Below are 23049 nucleotides of genomic sequence, written 5' to 3'. Positions count from 1 at the left end.
CCACACTTTTCCTGAATATCTATATGCTTCAGATCACTGATGACAGTGAAACAGTGTATGCAGCTCATGACAGAGAGCCAGATTTGATGATTGTCTAGCCCACGTTCAAAGTAAACTAGCCAGTAACATATTTGCAAAATACGCCTAATTATCTCAAGCCCTTCAAATGATTTTCATATAGAAACTGTAAAAATGGTACGATCATTTCTTGTTCTTACTGATAGCCTAATAATAATGTTAAACTAGTCTGATGATATAGAATAAAATGGTAAATGGTCACATTTTTATATAGCACTTTTCCACCTTCTAGGCACTCAAAGCACTCATTCATTCACACACCAGTGTACGCAGACACGTGGGGTGAGATGGGTTAAGTGTCTTGCGACTACAGAATACAGTCTGTAACATTCTTATAAATGCTAAAATCCTTATATTCTAATATGTCGCTATTGTATAACAATAATAACAAGGAGACAAATTTTCAACCCCTCTCTGCAGATGTGATGTTGTGCAGGTGATCACACTCAAGTGCATCCTAACTGTAGTGGAAATATTAGAAGCAGTGATAGTACCCTCAAAGGTGACCTTAGCATAGCTGTCGCATAATTGCCAACAGTTTTGTAATGGCCTACTTAAGTATTTGTAGCTCTAATAAGCCTATTATAACAGTTTTGCATTCAGCTTTTACGATTATATTTTATTCTATTGTGATGAGTGTAAGATGTAGAACATGATTATTAATTTATAATATTTTATAACACAACCTCCATCATAATCCAAGGTCATCTTTAAAAACATCACATTTCCTGCTAAGAACAAAATGTATTTCTCAGAACACTCTTTTGCACAAAACCGGTGTGGCTCGTTTTTGATACCTTCCTCTAATTTGGCTGCTCCTCCCTGTGGTCTCTGTCTCCTCCTACTCTTTCTACAGGTAATACATACACCTCCACCAAAACACAGGAGCATTCGATCAGACTACACATGAACTAAGATCTGGGTCAATTTGAAGCTCATGACAAAACTGATCTATCACTGGATTTCACTTTCAAGGTAATCTTTAAATGATCTAACTAAACTAACTATGATTTACTACGATCGTGTTATTTTTGTGCTATTGTTCTAGTTGTTGTCAGTTTCTGGAGACCTGTTCAAACAGGTTTTTGAGTTGCCTAGTTAGGTAATTGTCTGCAAGAAGAAATACAGTAGAGAAATGTGGCAACCATAGCTCAGTTGAACATAGGTGTGTACAAGCAGTATACAATGTGTCCATTACACATTTGTTCTGGCAGCTTGTAAGTTAACAGTGAGAGGTGCAAAACACATTTTGAGTCAAGAAGTTCACTCAACCTGCATAATTAATTTTCTTTTTAAACTAATACTAAGTATTTTTAGTCAAGTAATTTAAAGGTACACGATGTAACTTTTCTGATAGAAGGTCCGCCACTCGCTTGACTCCATGTAGATGTTAATGAGATTCAGATCTGTGGAGATATGGGCCTGCTCACATTAAGAGTACAAATCTTTGTAGTAGTTTTGAGAAATAAAAACACCTGTAAATGAATAAATATATAGATATATTTGTGCCATACTGTGGAACATCCCACGCAAAGCATTGACATCACCATGAAATAAGCAGATGGTGGACCCTCCACCAGCAAGGTTACACAGTGTGCCTTTCAGTTATGTCCTTATTGATTAATAGAGTTTTTGAATACCTCCTCAATCATTGCCAAACAACAGTATTCACTTATATCTGTTTGACATATGTGGATAATTTGACTCTGAAGACAGAGGCGTATATAGAAAAATTCTATAAGCCAAACTGGAACAAAATGTGTTGATTGTTTTGTTTATTTCCCTGAAGATTAGCACTTTTGGCTCTTGGGTCACCTGCGAGTTGAGACATGAGGTAAGAATGATAACTATCCATCTAATGTTGGACGTGTTCAGTTTTCCTCATTTGAATGATGTTGCATATTCATTGCAGGGTCCAAACATTTTCAAGAGCACAGATTCTGGAGGAATTCACTCTTCGATTCCAGTCTCTTGCTGCAAATGACAATCGCGGATTTAAACTAGAATTTGAGGTAAATTCAATTATTTATTATTATTCTATTTATTTTTTATTTTTTTTACCACAATGCTTCAGATAAACATGTATTCTTTGATGCTGAAGGATTTAGATGAGGTTGGCCAGAACTTACCCTCCAGAGCTGGGAATACTGAGGCCAACCAGAACAAAAACAGATACCCGTACATAGTGCCATGTGAGTACTGATCAGATTTTCAGCTGGAGGGTCCACTACTTACTTATCACCATCATTGACACCATAGCTTTGCCTGATATGTTCCACAGTAAAGCATTAAACTATTCAATTTTCATGGATACAAACAGGTGATGCCACTAAAACAACAAAAATTTGTGGAGAGGCAACTCGTTCACAATAAAGACTGATGAACCCCTGTTATTTAATAAATGCAAGATAAGATAAGTTTCATGCCATACTGTGGGACATTTCACACAAAGGAATAATATTTCCATAGTATGAACACTTAGAGGGTGGCATACATCTCTACTGAGCACTGTTTATAAAATATATTTTTACTGTGTTGCAGATGATCATTGTCGAGTGAGGCTGTCTGTGCAAAACCAAAATCCATATTCAGACTACATCAACGCAAGTTATGTCCCTGTGAGAAAAAAACATTCTTTTTTTTTTTTTATTTGATGTTGTTTAGTGGTAAATTAAGTACAATAAGCTAATAATTTATATAGAATTTATCTATAATTTAACTATAATTTATACTGGCGGTAATTTACTTAAATTTATACTTATTATCCATTTTTTTCTGTAACAGCAAGCAATTTTGTTTGATCAGGATAAACTTCATGATTATTTTCCTTTTCACATGCATATGTTTAGGGTGGAGGGACAGAGAGGGATTTCATCTGCACCCAGGGCCCGCTGCCGCACACTGTGGCGGACTTTTGGAGGATGGTGTGGGAGCAGAATGTCCAGATCATTGTCATGGTGACGGCTTTGAGACACAAGGACATAGTGAGTATCAGTCAATCAGTATGTAGTGTAAGGATGTGATGTAATTTACATTTTATTTTTGGAAGAAGTTGTTAAATTCTTCCATCCCACTCTCCCACCCCATCTCTCTCTCCCTATTCTCTGTACAACACTCATAACAAAAAAACTTCTCAGCCACTGAGTAACAGAGACTTAAATCAGGAGTATAAAATGTGCATAGTTTGAGAATCACAGACACATACTGTAAATATTTGGACTTTTCAGATTCTGTGTGAGAAGTACTGGCCTCTTGAACCAGGAACAGCTCAACATGGACGAATACACGTGACCACAATGAACCGCAAGCAAGGCCCAGACTGTGTCATCACCACACTCAAATTACAACAGGTAATCAGTAATAAAGCCAATGGTACTAGCATTTTGGGAGTGGTATTTCTAGTAGTAGCCATCATTTTAGATCTGAATATAACGTTATTCCTCATTGTAATCAGACTACTAGTACACTGAATACTTCCACTCATTTGTGTACTTTATAGAGATGTAATGATATCCAAATCTCATGGTATGATATTTACTGCGATATTTTGTGGAGGCTAAGAAAATTGTGAATATGCTCTTTTTTCCTTTTATATTGACAAGCCTTTGTCATAATTCAGAATTAAGAAAGTGCTTTATAATGTCTTTTCTTAATGTAGTCGGCACTGAAACAGAGCAAAGGATCATGGTCTATGTAGTTCTCTCTGTTTTTTAGCTGTTTTTTAGTTTGTTGTTGCACCATAACAATGAATATAACAAAGCAACTTGTGGTACAATCCATGATCTTATTGTGAGACTTTTGATGATACAAATTCACAATATTTCAGTCATTGTACTTGAGTGGCTAAAAGTGGTATCATTATAAGGGAGAAATTGGTGGTTCAAATTCCACCCTAGCCAGGTTTAAATATACCAATATAATTTTTAAAATCTTTGTTTCAGAGGGATTTTCCCACTGATCGGACAGTCACACATTACTATTACTCATCCTGGCCTGATCTGGGTATCCCAAAAGAACCAGCGTCGCTTTGCGCCTTCACTGAGCATGTGCGTCAACACCTGGAGACCCTTCCTCGCCTGGGGCCAACGGTGGTGCACTGCAGGTTTGACCTCTGACCTTTTACTTTTTAAATTAGTACAAACCTACAGCTAGAGATGGGATGTTACTAGATACTATCATTTTAGGGATTATCTATCTATCTGTCTGAGGGATTAACTATTTCGACCTTTACGAAAGTAGATTATAGAGTAAAAATCTCTACTCATTTTCCCCCAGTAGTAATAGTATTAGAAGTGCAGTAGAGCCAGCAAAGGTAATAGCAGTTGTGAGATCATGTGCTGATAATAATATAGAAAACACTGCACTGCACTGCATTGCACTGCACTGCACTCTTTTTACAGACCAAGAGTTTTTCATACATGACAGTTTCGACTGCTTACTAGCGGTCTTCTTCAGAGTGGTCACGTGATGTTGCTGTGACGTGTCCGGTCAGCAAAGGAAAACAAACATCGACGCTGGATTAAAGAGGCAATCGAAATACGGAAACGTGCCTACGGGACTATAAACCGGGATGAGGGGGCTTTTTTACTCTCACACACCTGGGATACTGCCCTGAGGAAGTCGGACTGCAGATGGCGCTGTTGTCCCGCCTCCACCGGTAGGAAGACAGCACCAAAACCTGTTTAACTCAGCTGGCTGGACACGTCACAGCAACATCACATGACCACTCTGAAGAAGACTACTAGTGAGCAGTCGAAACTGTCCAGTATGAAAACAAACTCTTGGTCTGTAAAAAGAACCTAATAACATAAAATGTCAGCAGACCAAATGAATCTCATTGGACTACTGCACTGGTCTGTTAAATAAAACCACATTGAAAATTTGCCATCACATTGGTAGTATTATCCAAGTATTATGCAACACTACTACTATTATCCATATACTGTCACTACTGTACTAGCTTTTTCTTCAGTGTATATGGTTCATAGTTGTTTCTGTTTGACTCCAGTGCAGGTGTGGGGCGTTCAGGGACCTTTGTAGCTCTGTTGTGGCTCATGCAGCTCTGTGCTCGTGGGATCAGGCCTGATGTCAGAGCTGCAGTGGAGGACCTCAGACTGCATCGGATGTGGATGGTACAAAAACTGGTGAGAGACACAGCTAGAGTTAAACAAAATACCTTTACTTTTAACAGAATTTTAATTATTATTTAAACCCTAGTAACAAATAACGATAGTATATTACACTGTTGTACTAGTACTCACACTGTTGTTCTAAAAAAAATACTTAGTTGCAGTAGTGAGCCCAGAAGTAATTAGTTGTACATCTCACCTGTCATGTTTTTCTATTATATATTTTGATGTAAGTACATCTTAAAGGCCCTATACTACAAATTTCAAAGGCTCAAAATGCTGTGTTCCACCCTGTGATGTCTGAAGCAGTAGTTTTCAAGTTAACAGCTACCTTTTACCATTAGTTCAATAGAAATAGACAATTCCAGGGCTGAAATTATCCTAATATTAGTGAAGGTGTATGGAGTTCCTCTATTACCACATGACAAGGTGGAAGGTGGAACAGAGTGTTCTGTTTGAAAGAAGAACTCTTAAATATGCAGGGTTTGTGTGGTAAACATGTATGAATGAAACAAAACACAACACAAGCATATTTTTGATGAAGAAACAATATTATAACATAGATCAGCATAATATGGGCCCTTTAATGTATAAAATATTTGATCTACTTTTGCAAACTAGTATGCCCATGCATTAAGTCATTATATCATATTTACAAGAGATCTTTCTCTGTTCTCAATTTAATTGCAGCAGCAGTATATATTTGTATACCAGTGCCTTCTCCATTGGCTTAATGCAAGAATAGTAGGATCTGCATGGTAAGAACATACAAAACTGATATGACCATGAAGTCTATAGTGGAAATAATGAGTTTGTCTCTTTCTAGGCTACAACTTCAGAGCCCCAGTCTCAACCCTAATCAGTCCCAGCCTCAAAGCTCTGCACCAACAGGAAATAAAGTGAGAAAAAAACACAGGCAACGCAGAAAGTCAACATCAGATCAAGAACAATGCACAACACATTTCCTACATCCTTCAAACCTTTTAAGGAAGCTACTGCCATCATCAACCTTACCTAAGAAAGGCTCAAAAATGTCTCCTACTTCACCATCTAGGTGAGAAAATGTCTGATCTTAGGTCATACTGGGACAAACTGGTCTGACAACATGCAACTAATGCTCTTGAGCTAAGTACTTATGTTCAGACAAAAACCTGCCAATCGGGACTAACTCGCTTTGGAAAGACTGAGAATGAAGAGGTGTCAGCAAATCCTTCATGTATATAAAGACTCACCTCTATAAACTAAAGATAACCTGTGCAGCTAAGTATATGTATATGGTGTATGATTATGCTTTGTGAGTCTAAATAAAGTTTGTGTGGAGTTTTATTTCAGTTTGGGAGTACAACATGTGTCATTTGTATGTCACAAACTGCAGGCCATTTGTTTTCACAAGTGCATTTGATACAGAGCCACAAAAGAAAGGCAGAGGCATGGCATATAAGAATTTGTACAAAAAGATTCAAAATCACAGGCACAGCAGCTCCCCCTGGGACTGAAACTTTACATCAGTACATGATGTAGTGTCACTGCGTTGTCCCACAGCCAAACTCAAAACACATTTTGAAACAGGCTGGCAGAGAACACAGATGCATTCTGGCAGACTTCCAACCAGGACTCCGTCTAGTGGCAGGTCCTTCAAACTGCAGTCAAAGATGGGGACATTGTATGGCATTCAAGTCTTTACAATTGTCAATGATGAGTTTCAAAAGACAACCAAATTCCAAAATGCTCAAGCAACATGAATGAGAACTATTAAGCAGTTTAGGCAACATATTGCTGCCAGAAATAAATGTACTGAGACAAAACAGCAATGAAGACAGGAAAGGAATATATAAAATATATTACAAATAAAAGCATAACAAAAGTAGTGGTGCAGAGAATAGGAGAAAAGCTAAAATAACATTTAAATTAAGAGTAAGATTAGACACTACAACCTTTGGCCAAAAAGTGTTAAGATTAAGAGACTGCCTTAGCAATACAAATCATTCTTAGTAGTATATGTATGTACAGTCAATGTGTATATACAAACAGATATAAACATGTACACACCACCCTTAAAGAGCCCAAAAAAGATCGAAATCTACTACAGTTGAGCATCAAAGGCTGGAGAGGAAAAGGAAGTCCTTATACGGTGCTCTTCTAGTCCCATTAATGCACGCTCTCTGATAAGGTGATGGCTTCCTGTATTTCTCGTACAACTAGGATGCGTGCCAGCATCTGCTCCAGCTGTTCTTTTGGGATGGGCTGTGTGGAGTACCAGATGGGACTGTTGGGGGCCACCACAGGCTCTGGCGTCAGGTAGAACGTGTCATTCCGCCCTTTAGCACTCTGTGGACTAATGAACACAAATATTCAAACATTAGAAGGGTGTGAAAAAAGATCAGGACCAATGAATTAATATATCTAGATTAAACTAAGGGTTAAAGGTCCTATATTATACAAAATTTATTCTTGTGAGCCTTTAGCCATGTTATATTGCTGTTACCTCACAAAAAACTTACCTGGAATCATGTTTTGTTTCATTCGCAAATATTTGAGTAATCCTGGTTTATTAGCTCTCTAAAGGTCAAAATGCTCTCTTCCACCTTGTGATGTCATGAAGTGGTAGTTTTGAGATTAACAGCTACCTTTTACCTTTAGTTCAGTAGAGATTGGATGATTTCAGTCTTGGAACTGCCACATTAATCTAGTGAAGATGTATGCAGTTTAAAAATACAGTGGAGCACTTCCTGTATTACCACATTTCCACCTTGTGATGTAAAGTGTTTCCCGTTTGAGAAAACTAAGCCTAGATGTGCAGGATTTGTGTTAAATGTATGTGAATGAATCATCCATGTATGTTTGCGACAGGGAAACAACATTAAACATAGATCAAAATATAGTGTAATATGGAAAATAGGGTTCATGCCAGGACTTAAATTATTATAGGTAAGTAAAGAGGAATAATAATTTAAGTGTAGCCAATAAAACTTAGATATCCAAATCTGTGGTAAATCATAGATTCTCTTTAATAATTTTCAGAAGAACTGGCCAATCATTAAAGGGTGATAAAAGTTCAGGATTTGTCCACCACCACAAATTTAATATACTAATAATATTAAATAAGGCTGTCTGTCATCAACAAGCGTAGTTACTAAAAGTTAAAAAACTATAGCAAAACATCCCAAATTAATCTTGTGCTTTGAAGGCTGTAGGCATAAATCAAGAACCTGAAATGCAAAAAGACAGCTGAACCACAATTTTGAGCTCTACAGCGAGAACTGCATCTGAACATTTGACTGTTACTTGTACAGTATACCATAAAAGCATCTTGATGACATTTTAAAAAAGGGTAGTTTGAAAGTATTGTTCTGATACTTGGCATTTATTGAAATCACAAATTTTGAGTAGAAAGCCAGTTTAAAATGGCATTTTTCTTAGTAGTTTCCTAGCAACAGTGACTAACAAGTTAACTATGACAAGGCTGTGCCATTTATGTGCATCAGCCATAGAGGGGAAGGAGGAAAAAAAAAAGGAAAAGGTAAAGTTCTTTCAGTTTAAGGCCAAGGACAAGTGAATTCAGATTGTGTTATTCATGGTTTTAATGCATAATTACTACTCATTTATTTCTCATTTGGAAGTACTAGCATAATGTGACTGCAAAATAATTAGATTAACCACTTCAACTGTAATTTTTACGTTCCTTCAGCCCGTAGGACAGAGTAGAGCATTATTTGTTTTTAATGGCAAACCATTTACACCAGAAATATGATGAATGATAATTACTTTTTTGACATTTAACTTACCATTTAAAGAGGTAGAAATCATACAGCTTTATGGGACATCTCAGTGGATTGTCAGGGTCCTCCACTTGTTCTGAATACATGTCGTCGGTCACTAAGTAAGAGACAAAAGTAAGATCAGAATTTCTATGATAATTTTTCACAGATCATTTAAAGAGTCAGAAGACGTACCCTTCTGCCCAATGAACCGCTCTGTGGCCTTCAGGTACCGAATGCTGGTGCTTTTGTCTTTAGGATTATTGGGACTCTTTCGTGTGTGTCTCAGCACTTTGGAAAAGGCCACTTTTAAATGTTGATCAATTGTTTTAAGGTGAAAATACCTGAAAAAACACAATAATAGAATCATTCTGATAAATAATGTGTGAGCAGATATCACTAAATTTGAAGTATTTTGCTTTATTACATTACAAATTATGCAGGGTTAACATTAAGCCAAATTTAAAGCTGGGATACTAATCTTTTCTCTTGTAAAATTATTTTGAGTTCATTGAGTCAGAACGTTATACGCTGTCTGTATGTGATAATGAACCACTAACCCGGAAGTAGAGCCACAAGCAGCCCTAGATTTGACTGGCCTTTGGACCGCCATGAAATTCATGCATGTGAATATTAACAATGTACAAAAGAGATTAAGATTTAAATAGATTTGCTCCTTATGGAATTTGAACATCAGGTAATGCAGTGTTTAATGGTGTTGCTTACTTTGTGTTGAAGAACATTAACGTTGTAAGTAACGTTGAGGGTGAGTGAGCTCCCAGCTGTTTACATTCCCACAGCATCTCCTCAGTCACATGACTGGGAATTACATAACCTGCGTGTAAAAATACACACAGTAAAATTACTTGGTGACAGTATTTAAATACATTTGTTTTGTAATGTAAAATCTTTACCTAGCGGATGAACACTTGGTCTCCATGGCTCCAAAATCTGGTGCAAACTTTGAGCAAACCGTGTATAGTACTGATCTGAGAAAATGTCATCCACTCGACCATTATCAAAAAGATACTGTAGAGCAAAAGGCAGTCAATTACAAAGTTCAGTTGATTATATAACTCCATAGTGAGTGGGCTTACTTTTTGCATGCAGAGGAAGATATAATAGAGGACATCTGCCTCATAGGACTCTCCTTCCAGTCCACGGGCTTCAGTTGTCATGTAACACAGGCCCAAGCAGAGCTCAGCTACTGCGCAAGACACTAAATCTTCCTGGAAGCGCAAGGCCTGGCGCCCTTAAGAGAGCACATTTTGCAGGAATTAATAAAGCAATAGCACAAAGAAAGCCACTTAAATGCTATATACTTACTTCCAATAGGAGCCAATTTATTTTGATCAGATTTATCCAAATCAGCATTTTTTCTCTGGGCCCACAGACGCCACACCTCCAGCCCTTCTTCTGGCTTCAATGTTGCTGGAAGCAGCAGCTCCTGAACGTGCACCTGCTGTTGGCCTTGGCCATCCACTTCTGCTACTGCCACAGTCTGGCCCTTCACAAACAAATGTTTATTTCAAACCAAATACTAAAAATATATAGAATACTGTATGAAAAGGACTTACAAATACCTGCAACTGCTGAGCCTCCTGCCCTGTCAGCCCTTGTGTATGCAGCACTTGCTGCTGGGGGTCCCAGATCAGGGACTGTGTGGCGTTGGAGTAGCCCTGTACTGCAACTGGGATGTGGATGTTCCCATTCATAAGCTGAGCAGGGAATAATGTATTTGTAGCAAGTGTGTGCACCACTTCCTCTTGTGCCCCCATCCCAACAGAGTTAGTTATGCTGGAAACAGCCTGAGCTGTGCTAGTCTGAACTGCATTATTTTTCAGTTTGTCATTTTCAACAGTAACTTGGGTGGGCATTGTTGTCATTGTTGTAGTATTAGCTCCAGCGACTTGAACTGCTCCATAAGCTTCTTGGGGAATGGCGATGTGTGTGACTTGCTCTCGGCCAGTGCCAGTGGGAGCCGAATAGACCGGGATGGTCCAAGTTTCACCTGTGGGGCTAGTGATGGTTCCTGTAGCACTGTACAAATGGGAGCTGTCCACAGTTAGGAGGTCAGGCCGCAGAGACACATAACTCTGCTGCTGACCTTGGCCCTGGGGAATGGCCAAGACTGTGGCCACCTGCTGGCCAGGCAGAGCATAAGACACTGTGATCGGCATGTCCACCTTGCGCTTCTTGGCAGGCTGTAAAACACCAGCTCCTTGGGATGTGGCTACAGTTGTCCCCAGCACCCTCCGTTCATTGTCCTGCTGCTGGGTTGGAGACAGTGCACCAACTGTCTGTATTTGAATCTGCTGCCCTCCTGCAACCGCTGCCACCAGCTGAGCTTGGAGCTTGACAAATAGATATTTGGGTTAAGTTACTGATTTGATCTATGCAAAATGGAACTGAGTGGACATGCCAGTGACACCAGCTACCTGTTGGTGCTGTTCCTCTGTGAGATCCCCAGGTTGAATTAGCTGTGCTGTTGTCACACCTTGAAGCTGTTGGTGGGAACCAGAAGGAACCTGAAGAACCTGACCCAGCATCTGACCTTGTTGTTGACCAATCTGCACCTAATAACAATAGATTATAAAGTTTGAGTTTATGTCATCTGAGACCCTTTAAACGAACAAAGCTCTCTTACACACCTGCACAATCTGCTCTGTGCCCTGGACTGTCTGTTGTTGTGAAGTTACCTCTTGTATCTGTTGCTGCTGAGATTGGACCTGAACCTGCACCTGAAAAACAAATGTCATCACTCAAATTATATTTTAAATGTCATACTGGATGTTGGATATTAGGGATTAGATATTTACCGGACAAGCCAATTCGAGGAGTGATCCTGCAACCTCTGTACTATCGGTGTAAATGCAGTTGGCCTCTTGTTGATACACCATAGTGGTAGTGGTAGTAGCAACATCTCCACTCTGTTGGGTGAACTCCTGCAGGGCATCAGGCCCCTTATTGGCCAAAGACTCCAAGAACTCTTTCATGCGATGTTGAGGGATGCTACGAGCCTTTTGTCGGACCAGCTCCTCGTAGGAGCCCGTACCATCCAGAGAGTTATTCATTACTGCTTTGCAATCTTCTGAAAATGGAATAAAGAACCGACAAATCCTTTAGGAGAGGTAGTGTAGCGCCTGAAGTTGTGATCAAATAGATTTGTTATTATGTCAGGAGGTACAGCGCTCCAGCAAGTAGAAATAGGAAAGGGTTAACTCAGTCCTGTGTGTACGAGCAGGGACAAAGCGCGGTCTCTTTCCAAATCACTAACACTACTCATAGCAGCCACCAACAGCGGTGCAAGGCGAAAAACATCTTAATAAATGACATTTAAGACAGTAAAAAATATTAATGTTTTGCCCATAACTCAAATGTATCCGCGTTACTGAAGTTAGCTGCATTAGAAGGCTAACTAGCCTCGTGTTTTAAACATACATCATTAAAACACACCGGTTTGAGACCCATCGCTTTAAATAACAAGCGACTGATAGCATTTGAACAGGGGAGTCTATGTTAAATATGTCAGCTGAAACGCACACAGATGCAAACTGTAATTCAATGCATTTTTATGCAGATGTGCTAGGGTTAGCATAACTCTTAGCTTAGCTACCTCTTTTCTTTCACGACCTCTTTTCTGTCGTCAGAATTGCGCTTCTTTTCCCGAAATTACGTAGCCCGGTGCTGTATGCTTTCAGTGCGTCTCTTGCGTATTTCCATTCGTTGTTTTAGATCGCTAGATGCATTTTCTTGATCACTGCCACTCATATTTCGCTAGGCGCCATCTTACAACCGTGTCCATGGACCAATAGGCGAACGATCTGTAACTCTGTTGTGTTGTCGCGGGATCTTCTTAGGCAAATATCGCGATAATTTGTTACTGAACGGGGCACATTAAAGGCGACGTTTACACGCGGATAGTGAAGCGAATGAGGAGGATGCCGGTCTACCTTAAAACACTGCTCTGCAGGGCAAACGCTGTCGTAGTGGTCACTCAACTTCTGATTCTTTTAAGGTCGTTCCATAAAGATACTCCTCAAGCAACTGAACAAACTTGTGAATTTTGGAGGTTCTGACCTTTCACAAAACACAGCATGTCCATAAACTGTGCATCTGAAAAACGCAATTAAGGTACCTGCAACCCAGATTCAAATGATTGTAGGTCCTTTTTTAACCCAGTAAATGCTCTGCCTACATATAGTTCTTTTAACTCCATTGACATTAAACCACATCTTTGTTTTAACATTATTATATAAAAGTCATTTCTTTACATGAGATTTATAATAGGAACAATTTAAACATTTAGGAAGCAGAAAGGGTTTAATATAAATAAAAGTTTGCTTCATACTTAAATTGGCAGAAATGCTTTCAAAGTTAACAGCATTATTTATTTAAAAAATGCTTATTCAGACATGGTGGTCCAATGTTACATATTTAGTAGCAATCTCTATGTTAACCGTAGGCTCGAGGAAGGCAGTGGTATATGGCTTCATCTCAGTTATTCATATCTTTCCTGGGTCTTCTTTAAGGGTAACTGTTCTGTTGAAGACAAGCTGCAAAAAAGAAAGTAACTCTATTCAGCATAACAATATGACCACATAGATCACACAACAGACATGACAAGATCACAAAAAATTACAGTTTTAAAGATGATACATTTAGCCTAGCTAAGATAATTTGCTTTATCTGTTAGAATAGCAAGACAACTACTATTTTGTTTAATGCCTTGGGTTATGTCAAACTTAATCCCAAAGGCGAACACAGCATAAAGAATAATCTTGTATTATTAGTTCAAATTTCAAATAAAACAAGACCAGTTCAAAATAATCGTAAATGAAAACCTGCATGAAAAGATGCCATTACTGTACCTTGTCGGCTGTGCTGTCAGGATCTAGCGAGAAATACCCAACTCTCTCAAATTGAAATTTGTCAAATACTTTTGCACCCTTCACCGAGGTATCTATGAAGGCACTGCTGATAGTTTGCAGGGAGTTCTGGAAAAAAAAACAACAACATAAAAATAAAAATGGCTGAAAAAGAAATGGCTGAAAAAGAAAGTTTGTTTTAAATAATACTCACAGGGTTTATATCACTCAGGAAACCACCGGGTACCTCAGAACTATCTTCTGGATGTTTGTGTAAAAACCTGAAATGTCAATGCAAACAAAATAAGCACAGCCAATGATTGTTTAAGTATTGTTAATGGGAACTTACAGTCTCTCGTAGAGGCGGACTTCACACGCCAGGGGCTCACTGACCCAGTGAATAAAAGCCTTGGGTTTTTGATTTGCCTCCACTGAGGTCGAACTGCAGCAGGTCACCTCCAGCTCAACAATGTTTCCCTGAGCATCCTGGGAACAAAATCAACAAATGATAAAGTGAGAGCTGTTTAATTACAGTGTTACAATACCTGTAACATGTAGCTACTAGCTACAAATTACTATAACCATGTGTCACAATATAATCATTTAAAAATTACCATTGATGCAAGTGCATGCTTTGTTAACTTTAGTTCATTCATTCCAAATTAGAATAAGAAATAAAAATGCAAATAAGAATAAGACTTACCTTGATGATCTTCTGAGCATATATGATGTATCCTGCATGCCTTAGGCCTACTGGTTGGTCCGGTGTTAAACGTTTATAACCCTTCTCCATAACCTGTAATAGAGTTTAATAACATAAGCCAAGCCAAAAAGCTGTTACATTTTTATAAACTTTTGAGATTTTTTTTTTCCTTCTATCACCTCTCTAAAGTCACTCTGCTCGATGTAGATCGTTCTTGTAAAGGGCACTTTGTGGCTGCCTTTGGCCTCATTTGCAGGAAAGTCTGGTACAGTCACATCCAACTATAAAAAACAAGTAATCAACCATTCAAGTGCCTCTTTATTATCTTTACTATATTACAACTTCTGCGAATATTTCCACAAACCCTAAAATCTTCAGGCAGATTGGTTATGGTGACTTTGAGAGGCTCAAGCACAGCCATCGCTCGTGGTGCGGTCTCATTTAACACATCACGCACACAGGACTCCAGCAGGTGGGGCTCAGTCGTCGTCTGAGAAACAGTTACTCCAACCTATTGGTAAAACCAAAAGTGGCCATAAATCAAAAATATGTACAGAAAAATACAGTAGTCTCTTAATATATACAGGTCAAGCATAAATACACCAAGGAACTAGTTAGAGATATAGTATTTGAGGTTTTTAACAGATGATTATAGATAAGCCATATTTGATCACTGTCAACAACAACATACCCGCGCACAGAAGTTATTTATCGCTTCTGGTGGGAAACCTCTCCGCCTCAAAGCGGTCAAAGTGAAGAGACGAGGATCATCCCAGTCTCTAAGAATGGGTAAAAAATAATGCACCATTAATACACAAATAAAAACAAATAAATCCTCATATTGTTTGGCATAAATACACAGAGTAAGTCTTTCACCTGACTGCTCCAGTTTCCACCAGCTTAATAATTTTCCTCTTGGACACAACAGTGTATGTGAGGTTTAGACGGCCATACTCCCACTGCACAGGGCAGTACACATCCAGAGCATTACATAGCCAGTAATACGAAGAACGTCTGGAAAAAACAATTAAACATATTTTTAGTCTATTTGTCAATTGAGGAAAAAATATCAATATTAGGAACATATAATGCGCACCTCGCTTGAAACTCTTTGGTACAGAGAGAGTGTGTAATATTTTCAATAGAATCACACAGACAGTGAGTGTAGTCATAAGTGGGATAGATGCACCTGGAGGAGAGAAAGAAATTAGTTAATATAGTCATTAATTTAAGAATTACTATGCAGCTAATTCATTCATTAATTACACATTGAACTACACAAAATAATGAGCTAAAAATATATATCCCCTACCATTCGTCTCCGGTTCTGTGATGTGGCGTGTATTTTATTCTGTAGGCAACTGGGTCCATCTTTCCGTCCTCCATCACCATCTTCATTCTGAGTGTAGCCTCTCCCTCTGCAAACAGCCCCTTCTTCATCCGCTCAAACAAAACCAGAGATTCCTCAATGGGACGGTCTCGCCACGGAGATGGAGGAGGATTGTGACCCTTAAGCTCCTCACCTTTCTGGTGGCAAATGTATGCATGGCCTCTGTAATAATAATGGATTTAGTTAGGCATGAGCATAGTGTAGGTAACAGCTTTGAGTAATGAGTATACCAACCTGCGAATAAGCTCCACAGCAAGGTCATACAGTTTCTGAAAGTTGTCAGAAGCATGCGTCACTTCATATGGTTTGTACCCTGAGCAAACCAATATAAAAGGATTACAAACGTTTTAAAATAGTAATCATCATAAAAACTTTTCAATATGATGCTGCAGCTTTATGCATTCATTCCTCTGTTACACCCGTAAAGCCATCTCTGTATCATAGCTTCCCTGCCGTGTCAGGTAAGGCAAAAGGTTGAGGTGTGTTTCCCATGGACACAATGGCAGTATACTATGACACACATAAGATGGGATCAAGCCACACACCTTTGGATTACTTAGAAAAAGCCTCAACTACTTACTGTTGTGTGATACAGTTGTCATTACTTATAACAAATCAATACAGTGTACCATTTATCATCACAAAACAATACATTTTACATAAACAGTCACAGTTGGTTCATAAACGTAACTGAAAAAGTAATGATATATACATACCTAGCCATTCAACCATGTCCTTTATGGCAGTAAAGTATTTTTCCTCTTCTTTTTCAGGATTTGTATCATCATATCTTAAGAAGCAGATTCCATTGTTGGCCTGCAAAGAAAGGGATACATATGTCATAAGTTTCAGGGTTTTTGTAATTAAACAGATTAATAGTAAAACAAAGGGAACGTACTGACCTTGGCATACCCAAAGTTAAAGTTGATAGCTTTAGCATGTCCAATATGAAGAATACCATTGGGCTCTGGTGGGAAGCGGGTACGAATCTAAAAAGAAAAGGAGTTACGGCATATTACTGAATTATCTTTAGCCTAGATGCCTAGCCATATAGTACATTTGCTTTTTGTTTTTTTAAATGATTTTTATTTGAATAAGTATTTGTAAACTGTCTCCATGTACCTGTCCACCTGTATATTCCAGATGCTTTTTCAAAAGGGCCATTGTATTAGGAGTAACCACATAACCTTCAGTCGTATAGTTCTCGCCTGTAAAAAAAAATATTGCTAGGAGTTAGAAAAATAGATAAACAAAGTAAATATTTGTGAATAGGTTTAGACCTGGAGGTTTACCTGGTTTGTGGAATTTGAGGGCTTCTCCTCTCAACTGCTCCATGAGAGATTTGCCTTCATATGGTGCTTCACCTGATCAACATACATTTTAAAATCAATATAATGTGCATGATTATTATAATCTTAACCTCCATATCTTCCTTACCATTTACAGCAACCTCCTCTTTCTTTACTTTCACCTCATTGTCAGATTTAGTTTTAGGTGCCTAGAAAATGTTTCTTCAATTAGAGGACTCCCAAAACTCAGTATGTGTGAAATAACTAGGATTGACTTCTTTTTCTTTTTTTTTTACCTTTGGTTTCTTCTCAAGGTCAGATTCTGTCTTGGGTCCCAGGAGATGGAGCACCTTTAGGAACACAACGCAGTTTATGATTATGAACAATGCCAGTGAAATAGTGAAACTGACATTTTATATGTATTTAACCAACCTGCATGTCAACCTCATTTTTGATTACTTTTCCATCTGCCCATTTAAGAGCAGCTCGAGCAGCCCCTGAAACACACAACACAATACAACGTAAGACAATGGAATTGTGTGGTTACACTCAAATAAGCAAAGTGACAACCAACTGAGCAAACAAAATCCTATATTCAAAGATTTAATTTTAAGTAAATAAAGTAATTAAATAAATGATAACTTGCTGATAAAAAGCAAATAAAGTTTACCCATCAGCAGTCCCATATTGAAGCGGTACCTCTCCTTTAAAAGCTTTTCCTTGTGCTTCTTAATAACAGACTCCACCTGTAAATACGTACATAAGCAAATCCCATACCGCAAAGAGATAAATTAAAGTGACTTAAAGACCCAGTTTACATACAGCTTCCTCAATTTGCTCTGGTGTTATGACCACGCCCACTCCACAGTCATCTTCAAACTCCTTCTGGTTAATTGGATCATTGGGGTGGCTCTTCACATACTCCAAGGCCGCTGCAAATATGAGAAAAGTTTGCAGAATTTCACAGGGCCCCTTTTGCTTTTGTACACTTCTAAAGAATGCATGACACTTCCTCTGGTAGTTGTGGTTTAAAATACAGTTTCTTTTTGTCAAATAGTCTAGTCAACACTGCTTTGCACCATCATCAACATAATATGAAATTACCAGTGGAGACTTGTCAGAAATGTCAGCTCTTACCTGCCAGTTGCAACTCTGTGTTGATTTTACGATGGGCAATCATGTCAGTGAGGAATGACAGGCGTTTTCCATCTTTGAGGCGAGAAGCCATGCTGTAGAGCAAGGTGCCCATGGCTTTGTCCACCCCAGACCCTCCATGTACTTGCTGTGCCTGAACAAAACAACAAAAAATAAACAAATTATTTAGTTTTATTTTGAAAGCTGCTAAATATTTTCTTTATTTAGGTTTAGAGGTTTATGTTCTTTGTTAATTGATCATTACCGTTACAAATCATCATGATAAAACAAAGATTGGAATACTTGATCACAAGCATTAATGAACTTTACAACTCCTCATCTACAATAGTAATACAAAAACTTGCTATAACTTTATTAGACAAGTCAAGACTAAAGACAGAAGTGCAGTACACATGTAAATGGAAAATGTTTGTTCACTAAATTAGTAAGGGGCACTGGTAACCTCGATGTCAGTCACGCCTAGTCACAGCTGTCCACGTCCACTTCTTCTGTCATTAGACATGATTATTTTACCTGACCAATGGCTTCCTTGAGAGCACCACTCAGCGCTTCATTCTTCACAGTTTCTTTCGCCTTCTGCTCAGTAAGTCCAATAGAGGTGAAAAGCGTCAAAATGTCTTCCATTTTCCACCGTATTTACCGGCTTTCTCGGTGCCAGACACGCCACCACCACTCACGACTTATCTCACCGGAGAGAAAGAGCACGGGCGACTTCCGGTAAAACATTTGACACTTATGAAAGACATCAAAACTAGCCAATCAATTGTGGAGGATAGCAACAGCGTTGACCAATCAAAAGTGGGAACTGAGCTACATAGCCAATAAGCGTTAGTGTTGACATCCTTGGGGGCGGGTTACAGAGCTTTTGAGTAAAATTGCATCAGATTTTTTTTTTTTTTTTTTTTTTGTATATAGATCACAGTTTTGCTTTCACTAAATCCAGGTTTTAGATTGCACCAGTTGCATATACTGGATCATGGACTTTTATGCGTTACATTTTACGTTGAATTATTTACGTGAGCTGTGTAGAAAAACTCCGTGAAAGTTTTCGACTTCCAACACGCGGCGCACAGCTGAAGCAAAACGCACAGCTTCAGTCAGTGAAAATCATGTGGCCGTGCTAGTGTGGTTTCTTGTTCCTCAATGTGGTATAACGTTGTAATTAGTGCAGTGCCGTGCTTTATTTTCTGTTATGTCAATTGTAAATGTGTTTATATAATATTGGATAGTTTAGCAGCAGCTTAGCACGCCTAGCTTACAATGGCCAATTTGAGTTTACGGAGACAAATGTGGAGATCTCTGGAGCTGGCGACGGCCGAGCTGCGCCTGGAGCTCACCCTCGCTTGTGGACAGTCGTTCCGGTAAGTTGAGAAAGACTGGTAAATCAACATGATGAACTTAAATGAGGGCACTTTTGTTTTTACTTCTCTTTTGAGTGGGGTGACCACACATCCCTATTTACCCTCTACAGTCCCAGTTTTGAGCCCTGTGTCCCCTGTCCCTGCAGATTTATCCAAAAGTAGTGATTTGTCCCAGTTTTACACAAGAAATGTCCCAGGTGTCCCTATTTTTGACCAGTTTGGTTTGAAAAAGAAAACAAAAAAGCTGCTTAAAAATGACCAAAACACAAAGAAAACGTCACTGCACTGACTCACGTTAGTCATAAATGGGCCGAGTGTAGAACAGTTCTCCTTAATTATTCATTTCACAATTTTATTATTACCAACCCCTCCAACTGAGTGTGTTCCACTTTTTGATTTTGAAATTATGGTCACCCTACATGTTTGTTTTACTTTTACTTCTCTTTTGAGGTGTAATTTAAAGTAGCCTAATAAACCAATCGAAACTGGTTTATATGGGTTCCCACGGTCATGAAAATCCTGGAAAATTAATGAAAATTGAAAATGTCATTCTCCAGGCCTGGAAAAGTTATGGAATTTTAGTATCTCTTTCACGGAACTACAGTGTTCTGTTAAGTTATCATTAGGCTATTATGATTATTTCCGACTGTATGCGCCTTTTGTTTAAAAGACACAGTAATAAATGCACTGACAGTATTTTGAATGTTAAAAAACTATAAAACCAAACCATAAGGTGAGTGGGAAGGGTTAATAATCATATTTAGTCCTGTAGTATGTTTAATTCTACACATGTAGGTACCATAAAGTCATGGAAAATTCACTTTAGGTCTTGAAAAAGTCATGGAAATGTTTTGAAATTTTGTTAGTGAAAAAGAGTGGGAACCCAGTGTGTATATATATATATATATATATATAAGTCTGTAGTTGTGATGCACATATGTAGACTATTTTATTATTGCTGTTTTTATTTGACCAATGTTGTGCATACAAAATTACTTGACCTCTATGTATCTTTGGGTGTTTTTTCCTTACAGTTGGAGAGAAACAGCTGAGGGCCACTGGACTGGAGTGATGGGTGGACGGGTTTGGACATTAACCCAACTAAAAAACCAACTGTGGTACTATGTTTATGAAAAGCAACAAGACACTGCTCATAAGAAGTGGACAGAAGAAGACTGTGAACCTGAAACTAAATATAAAGTTGATGTGAAGGCTGAAGGACATGCCTACAGTGAGGAAGAGAAGCTGTTGAGGGACTATTTTCAGCTGAATGTTAATTTTGAAGAGTTATACAAAGACTGGGGAGAGAGAGATCCTCATTTTAAAAAGCTTGCTGATACATTTTCAGGTTAGTTTATATGCATTTTTTGTGAGCTTTAAGCCATGTTATAATGTTGTTACCTCCCCAAAAACATACCCGGACTTCTGTGTCATTCCCACATGTTTGAGTAATCCTTTATTGTTTGTCAGTCTACATTTCCAAAGCTCAAAATGCTCTGTTCAACCTTGTGATGTCATGAAGCCATAGATTTCAAGTTTACAAATACCTTTTTACCTTTAAGTCAGTAGAGATAGGCAGTTCCAGGGTTGAAAATATTCAAATGATTCTAGTGAAGGTGTATGGAGTTTAAAAACACAGTGGAGCACTTCCTGTATTATCACATTGACCTCACAAATATGCAGGGTTTGTGTGAAAGAAACAAAACACAACTCCAGATAGGGATGTGATTAGGAAACATCATTATAACATAGATCAGAAAATAGAGTAATATGAACCCTTTAAAATGTCCAGGTGTGCGAATGCTCCGGCAGGACCCAACAGAATGCCTTTTCTCTTTCATCTGTACATCCAACAACCATATTTCTCGGATCCAAGGGATGGTTGAGCGGCTGTGCCAGACACTGGGCACCAAGCTGTGCCAACTGGATGAAACCTCTTATCACGACTTTCCCACCCTCTCGACTCTAGCAGGTGGTTTATGCATTTGTTAATATAGCTTTGTAATTTTAAATCTATTACTTCTGAAAACTTACCAGCATTAAATTGTGAAATTATAAATAGTCAAAACAATTATATGATAATTAAATGATCATATGTGCTTCTACCTTCTGTTACAGAATCCAATGTTGAGACGTGTTTAAGGGATCTTGGTTTTGGATATCGAGCTAAGTTCTTGCAACAAAGTGCTAAGACAATTCTTGACTCACATGGACCTAACTGGCTCAGTGGTCTCAGAAATGTTCCATATTGTGAGGCACGCGATGCTCTCCGCACTCTTTCTGGAGTGGGAACTAAGGTATAAGCATTAAACAGAATGTTCTTTGTTTACTGATGTTTCTGTATATAATTTAAAATGCTTGTGTTTACCTGTAGGTGGCAGACTGTGTGTGTCTGATGTCTCTAGATAAGCCAGAAGCTGTTCCTATTGACACACATGTCTGGCAGATTGCCAAACGTGATTATAAATTTGTTTCCAGTCATGGTCAGAAAACTATTACAGACAAACTCCACAGAGATATTGGTCAGTATGCTTTAAATATGTATAATCTGTAACATTATTTACACCATTTACATGAATAATACTTTGGTAATTCTATACAGGTGATTTCTTCCGAAACCTGTGGGGCCCTTATGCTGGATGGGCACAGTCAGTAAGTAAATACAACAGCTTTATTGGCCTAGAGATAGATTGGCTTTGCATGGTCATATAATTACGCTCTCACACTGTTTTAGGTCTTGTTTTGTTCTGACCTCAAGAAATTTCAAAATCTGAAGCAGAAGCCAGTCACAAAGAAGCTGAAGCGAGAGATCAAATGTGAAGACACTGATAAAGAAACAATTCAAAGAAAAATTATAAAACAGGAAAATAATAAGAACAAAAGGCCAGTGTCAAAGAAGACCACAAAAACATCTGTGAAATGAAGAGGTATTCTTGCAATGTCTCTGGAATCCACTAGAATCTTTTAATACATGTTTGATAAGTTTACATTGCAATTCAAACTAAATGCTATTTTCAAATATTTCCACTAGACGGCTGTATGCATTAATGAAGTTATTTATGCAGATCTGTTGTAAAATAGAGAGATTTTTTTTTATAATAAATGTGTCTTATAATGAAAATTTCTTACTTCCTTTCTCTATATTTCATTAGATTTGAGCAATAGTCTCTCATATGGGAAACCTAAAGACATTTTATTTATAATTATCATGTCTTGTGTCATAAAGACTACTGATGCAATACCCTTGTTTATCTATAGTCAAGGCTTGGCTGTGTCAGCTTTAGAGCAGCTTTTGCAGTTCTCGGCTGTTTATGCAGG

At 38.3% G+C, this 23049-nt stretch overlaps 4 protein-coding genes across 8 annotated transcripts; 2 read left to right on the top strand and 2 right to left on the bottom strand.

Annotated features, from left to right (window-relative positions):
* The first annotated feature begins 934 nt into the window (after positions 1 to 934).
* Positions 935 to 6538, top strand: LOC110157981 (receptor-type tyrosine-protein phosphatase beta-like). 2 transcript variants are annotated; one of them, XM_020922394.2, is made up of 11 exons: positions 935 to 1053; positions 1868 to 1912; positions 1991 to 2090; positions 2180 to 2270; positions 2620 to 2696; positions 2928 to 3062; positions 3306 to 3428; positions 4020 to 4180; positions 5087 to 5222; positions 5901 to 5965; positions 6034 to 6538. In XM_020922394.2, exons 2-11 carry the CDS (start codon positions 1908 to 1910, stop codon positions 6263 to 6265), a joined length of 1125 nt encoding a protein of 374 aa, XP_020778053.2. In that variant the 5' UTR covers positions 935 to 1053; positions 1868 to 1907; the 3' UTR covers positions 6266 to 6538. The 2 variants fall into 2 exon arrangements, with proteins under 2 accessions (XP_020778053.2, XP_020778052.2); XM_020922393.2 differs by having other exon boundaries at positions 5898 to 5965.
* Positions 6513 to 13207, bottom strand: LOC110157980 (transcriptional regulator QRICH1-like). 4 transcript variants are annotated; one of them, XM_055165740.1, is made up of 12 exons: positions 12919 to 13207; positions 11785 to 12056; positions 11617 to 11706; positions 11404 to 11541; positions 10543 to 11319; positions 10292 to 10472; positions 10063 to 10217; positions 9880 to 9994; positions 9692 to 9800; positions 9161 to 9309; positions 8993 to 9083; positions 6513 to 7542 (listed from the first exon to the last, which is right to left on the bottom strand). In XM_055165740.1, the coding sequence occupies exons 2-12, from the start codon at positions 12037 to 12039 to the stop codon at positions 7356 to 7358; spliced, it is 2247 nt and encodes a 748-aa protein (XP_055021715.1). In that variant the 5' UTR covers positions 12040 to 12056; positions 12919 to 13207; the 3' UTR covers positions 6513 to 7355. The 4 variants fall into 4 exon arrangements, with proteins under 4 accessions (XP_055021715.1, XP_055021714.1, XP_055021713.1 ...); XM_055165739.1 differs by lacking the exon at positions 12919 to 13207 and adding an exon at positions 12599 to 12856; XM_055165738.1 differs by lacking the exon at positions 12919 to 13207 and adding an exon at positions 12582 to 12854.
* Positions 13208 to 13334: 127 nt separating this feature from the next.
* qars1 (glutaminyl-tRNA synthetase 1) lies at positions 13335 to 19080 on the bottom strand. Its single transcript, XM_020922336.2, has 23 exons — positions 18884 to 19080; positions 18353 to 18503; positions 18038 to 18147; positions 17886 to 17961; positions 17648 to 17712; positions 17512 to 17565; positions 17364 to 17424; positions 17219 to 17290; positions 17049 to 17134; positions 16829 to 16915; positions 16643 to 16742; positions 16161 to 16239; positions 15849 to 16088; positions 15633 to 15725; positions 15413 to 15550; positions 15228 to 15315; positions 14901 to 15047; positions 14716 to 14817; positions 14537 to 14629; positions 14183 to 14319; positions 14048 to 14114; positions 13837 to 13962; positions 13335 to 13521 (listed from the first exon to the last, which is right to left on the bottom strand). The coding sequence occupies exons 1-23, from the start codon at positions 18992 to 18994 to the stop codon at positions 13471 to 13473; spliced, it is 2334 nt and encodes a 777-aa protein (XP_020777995.1). The 5' UTR covers positions 18995 to 19080; the 3' UTR covers positions 13335 to 13470.
* Positions 19081 to 19216: 136 nt separating this feature from the next.
* ogg1 (8-oxoguanine DNA glycosylase) lies at positions 19217 to 22846 on the top strand. The gene is made up of 7 exons (XM_020922432.2): positions 19217 to 19731; positions 20766 to 21079; positions 21524 to 21703; positions 21850 to 22028; positions 22106 to 22253; positions 22334 to 22383; positions 22466 to 22846. The coding sequence occupies exons 1-7, from the start codon at positions 19631 to 19633 to the stop codon at positions 22652 to 22654; spliced, it is 1161 nt and encodes a 386-aa protein (XP_020778091.2). The 5' UTR covers positions 19217 to 19630; the 3' UTR covers positions 22655 to 22846.
* The last annotated feature ends 203 nt before the right edge of the window (positions 22847 to 23049 follow it).

The sequence above is a fragment of the Boleophthalmus pectinirostris genome, unplaced genomic scaffold, assembly GCF_026225935.1.
Source record: "Boleophthalmus pectinirostris isolate CB_2022bp ecotype Guang Dong unplaced genomic scaffold, ASM2622593v1 HiC_scaffold_8, whole genome shotgun sequence".
Lineage (NCBI taxonomy): Eukaryota > Metazoa > Chordata > Actinopteri > Gobiiformes > Gobiidae > Boleophthalmus > Boleophthalmus pectinirostris.
The sequence above is the reverse complement of the archived record's forward strand: the minus strand, read 5'-3'. Positions and strand labels throughout refer to the sequence as shown.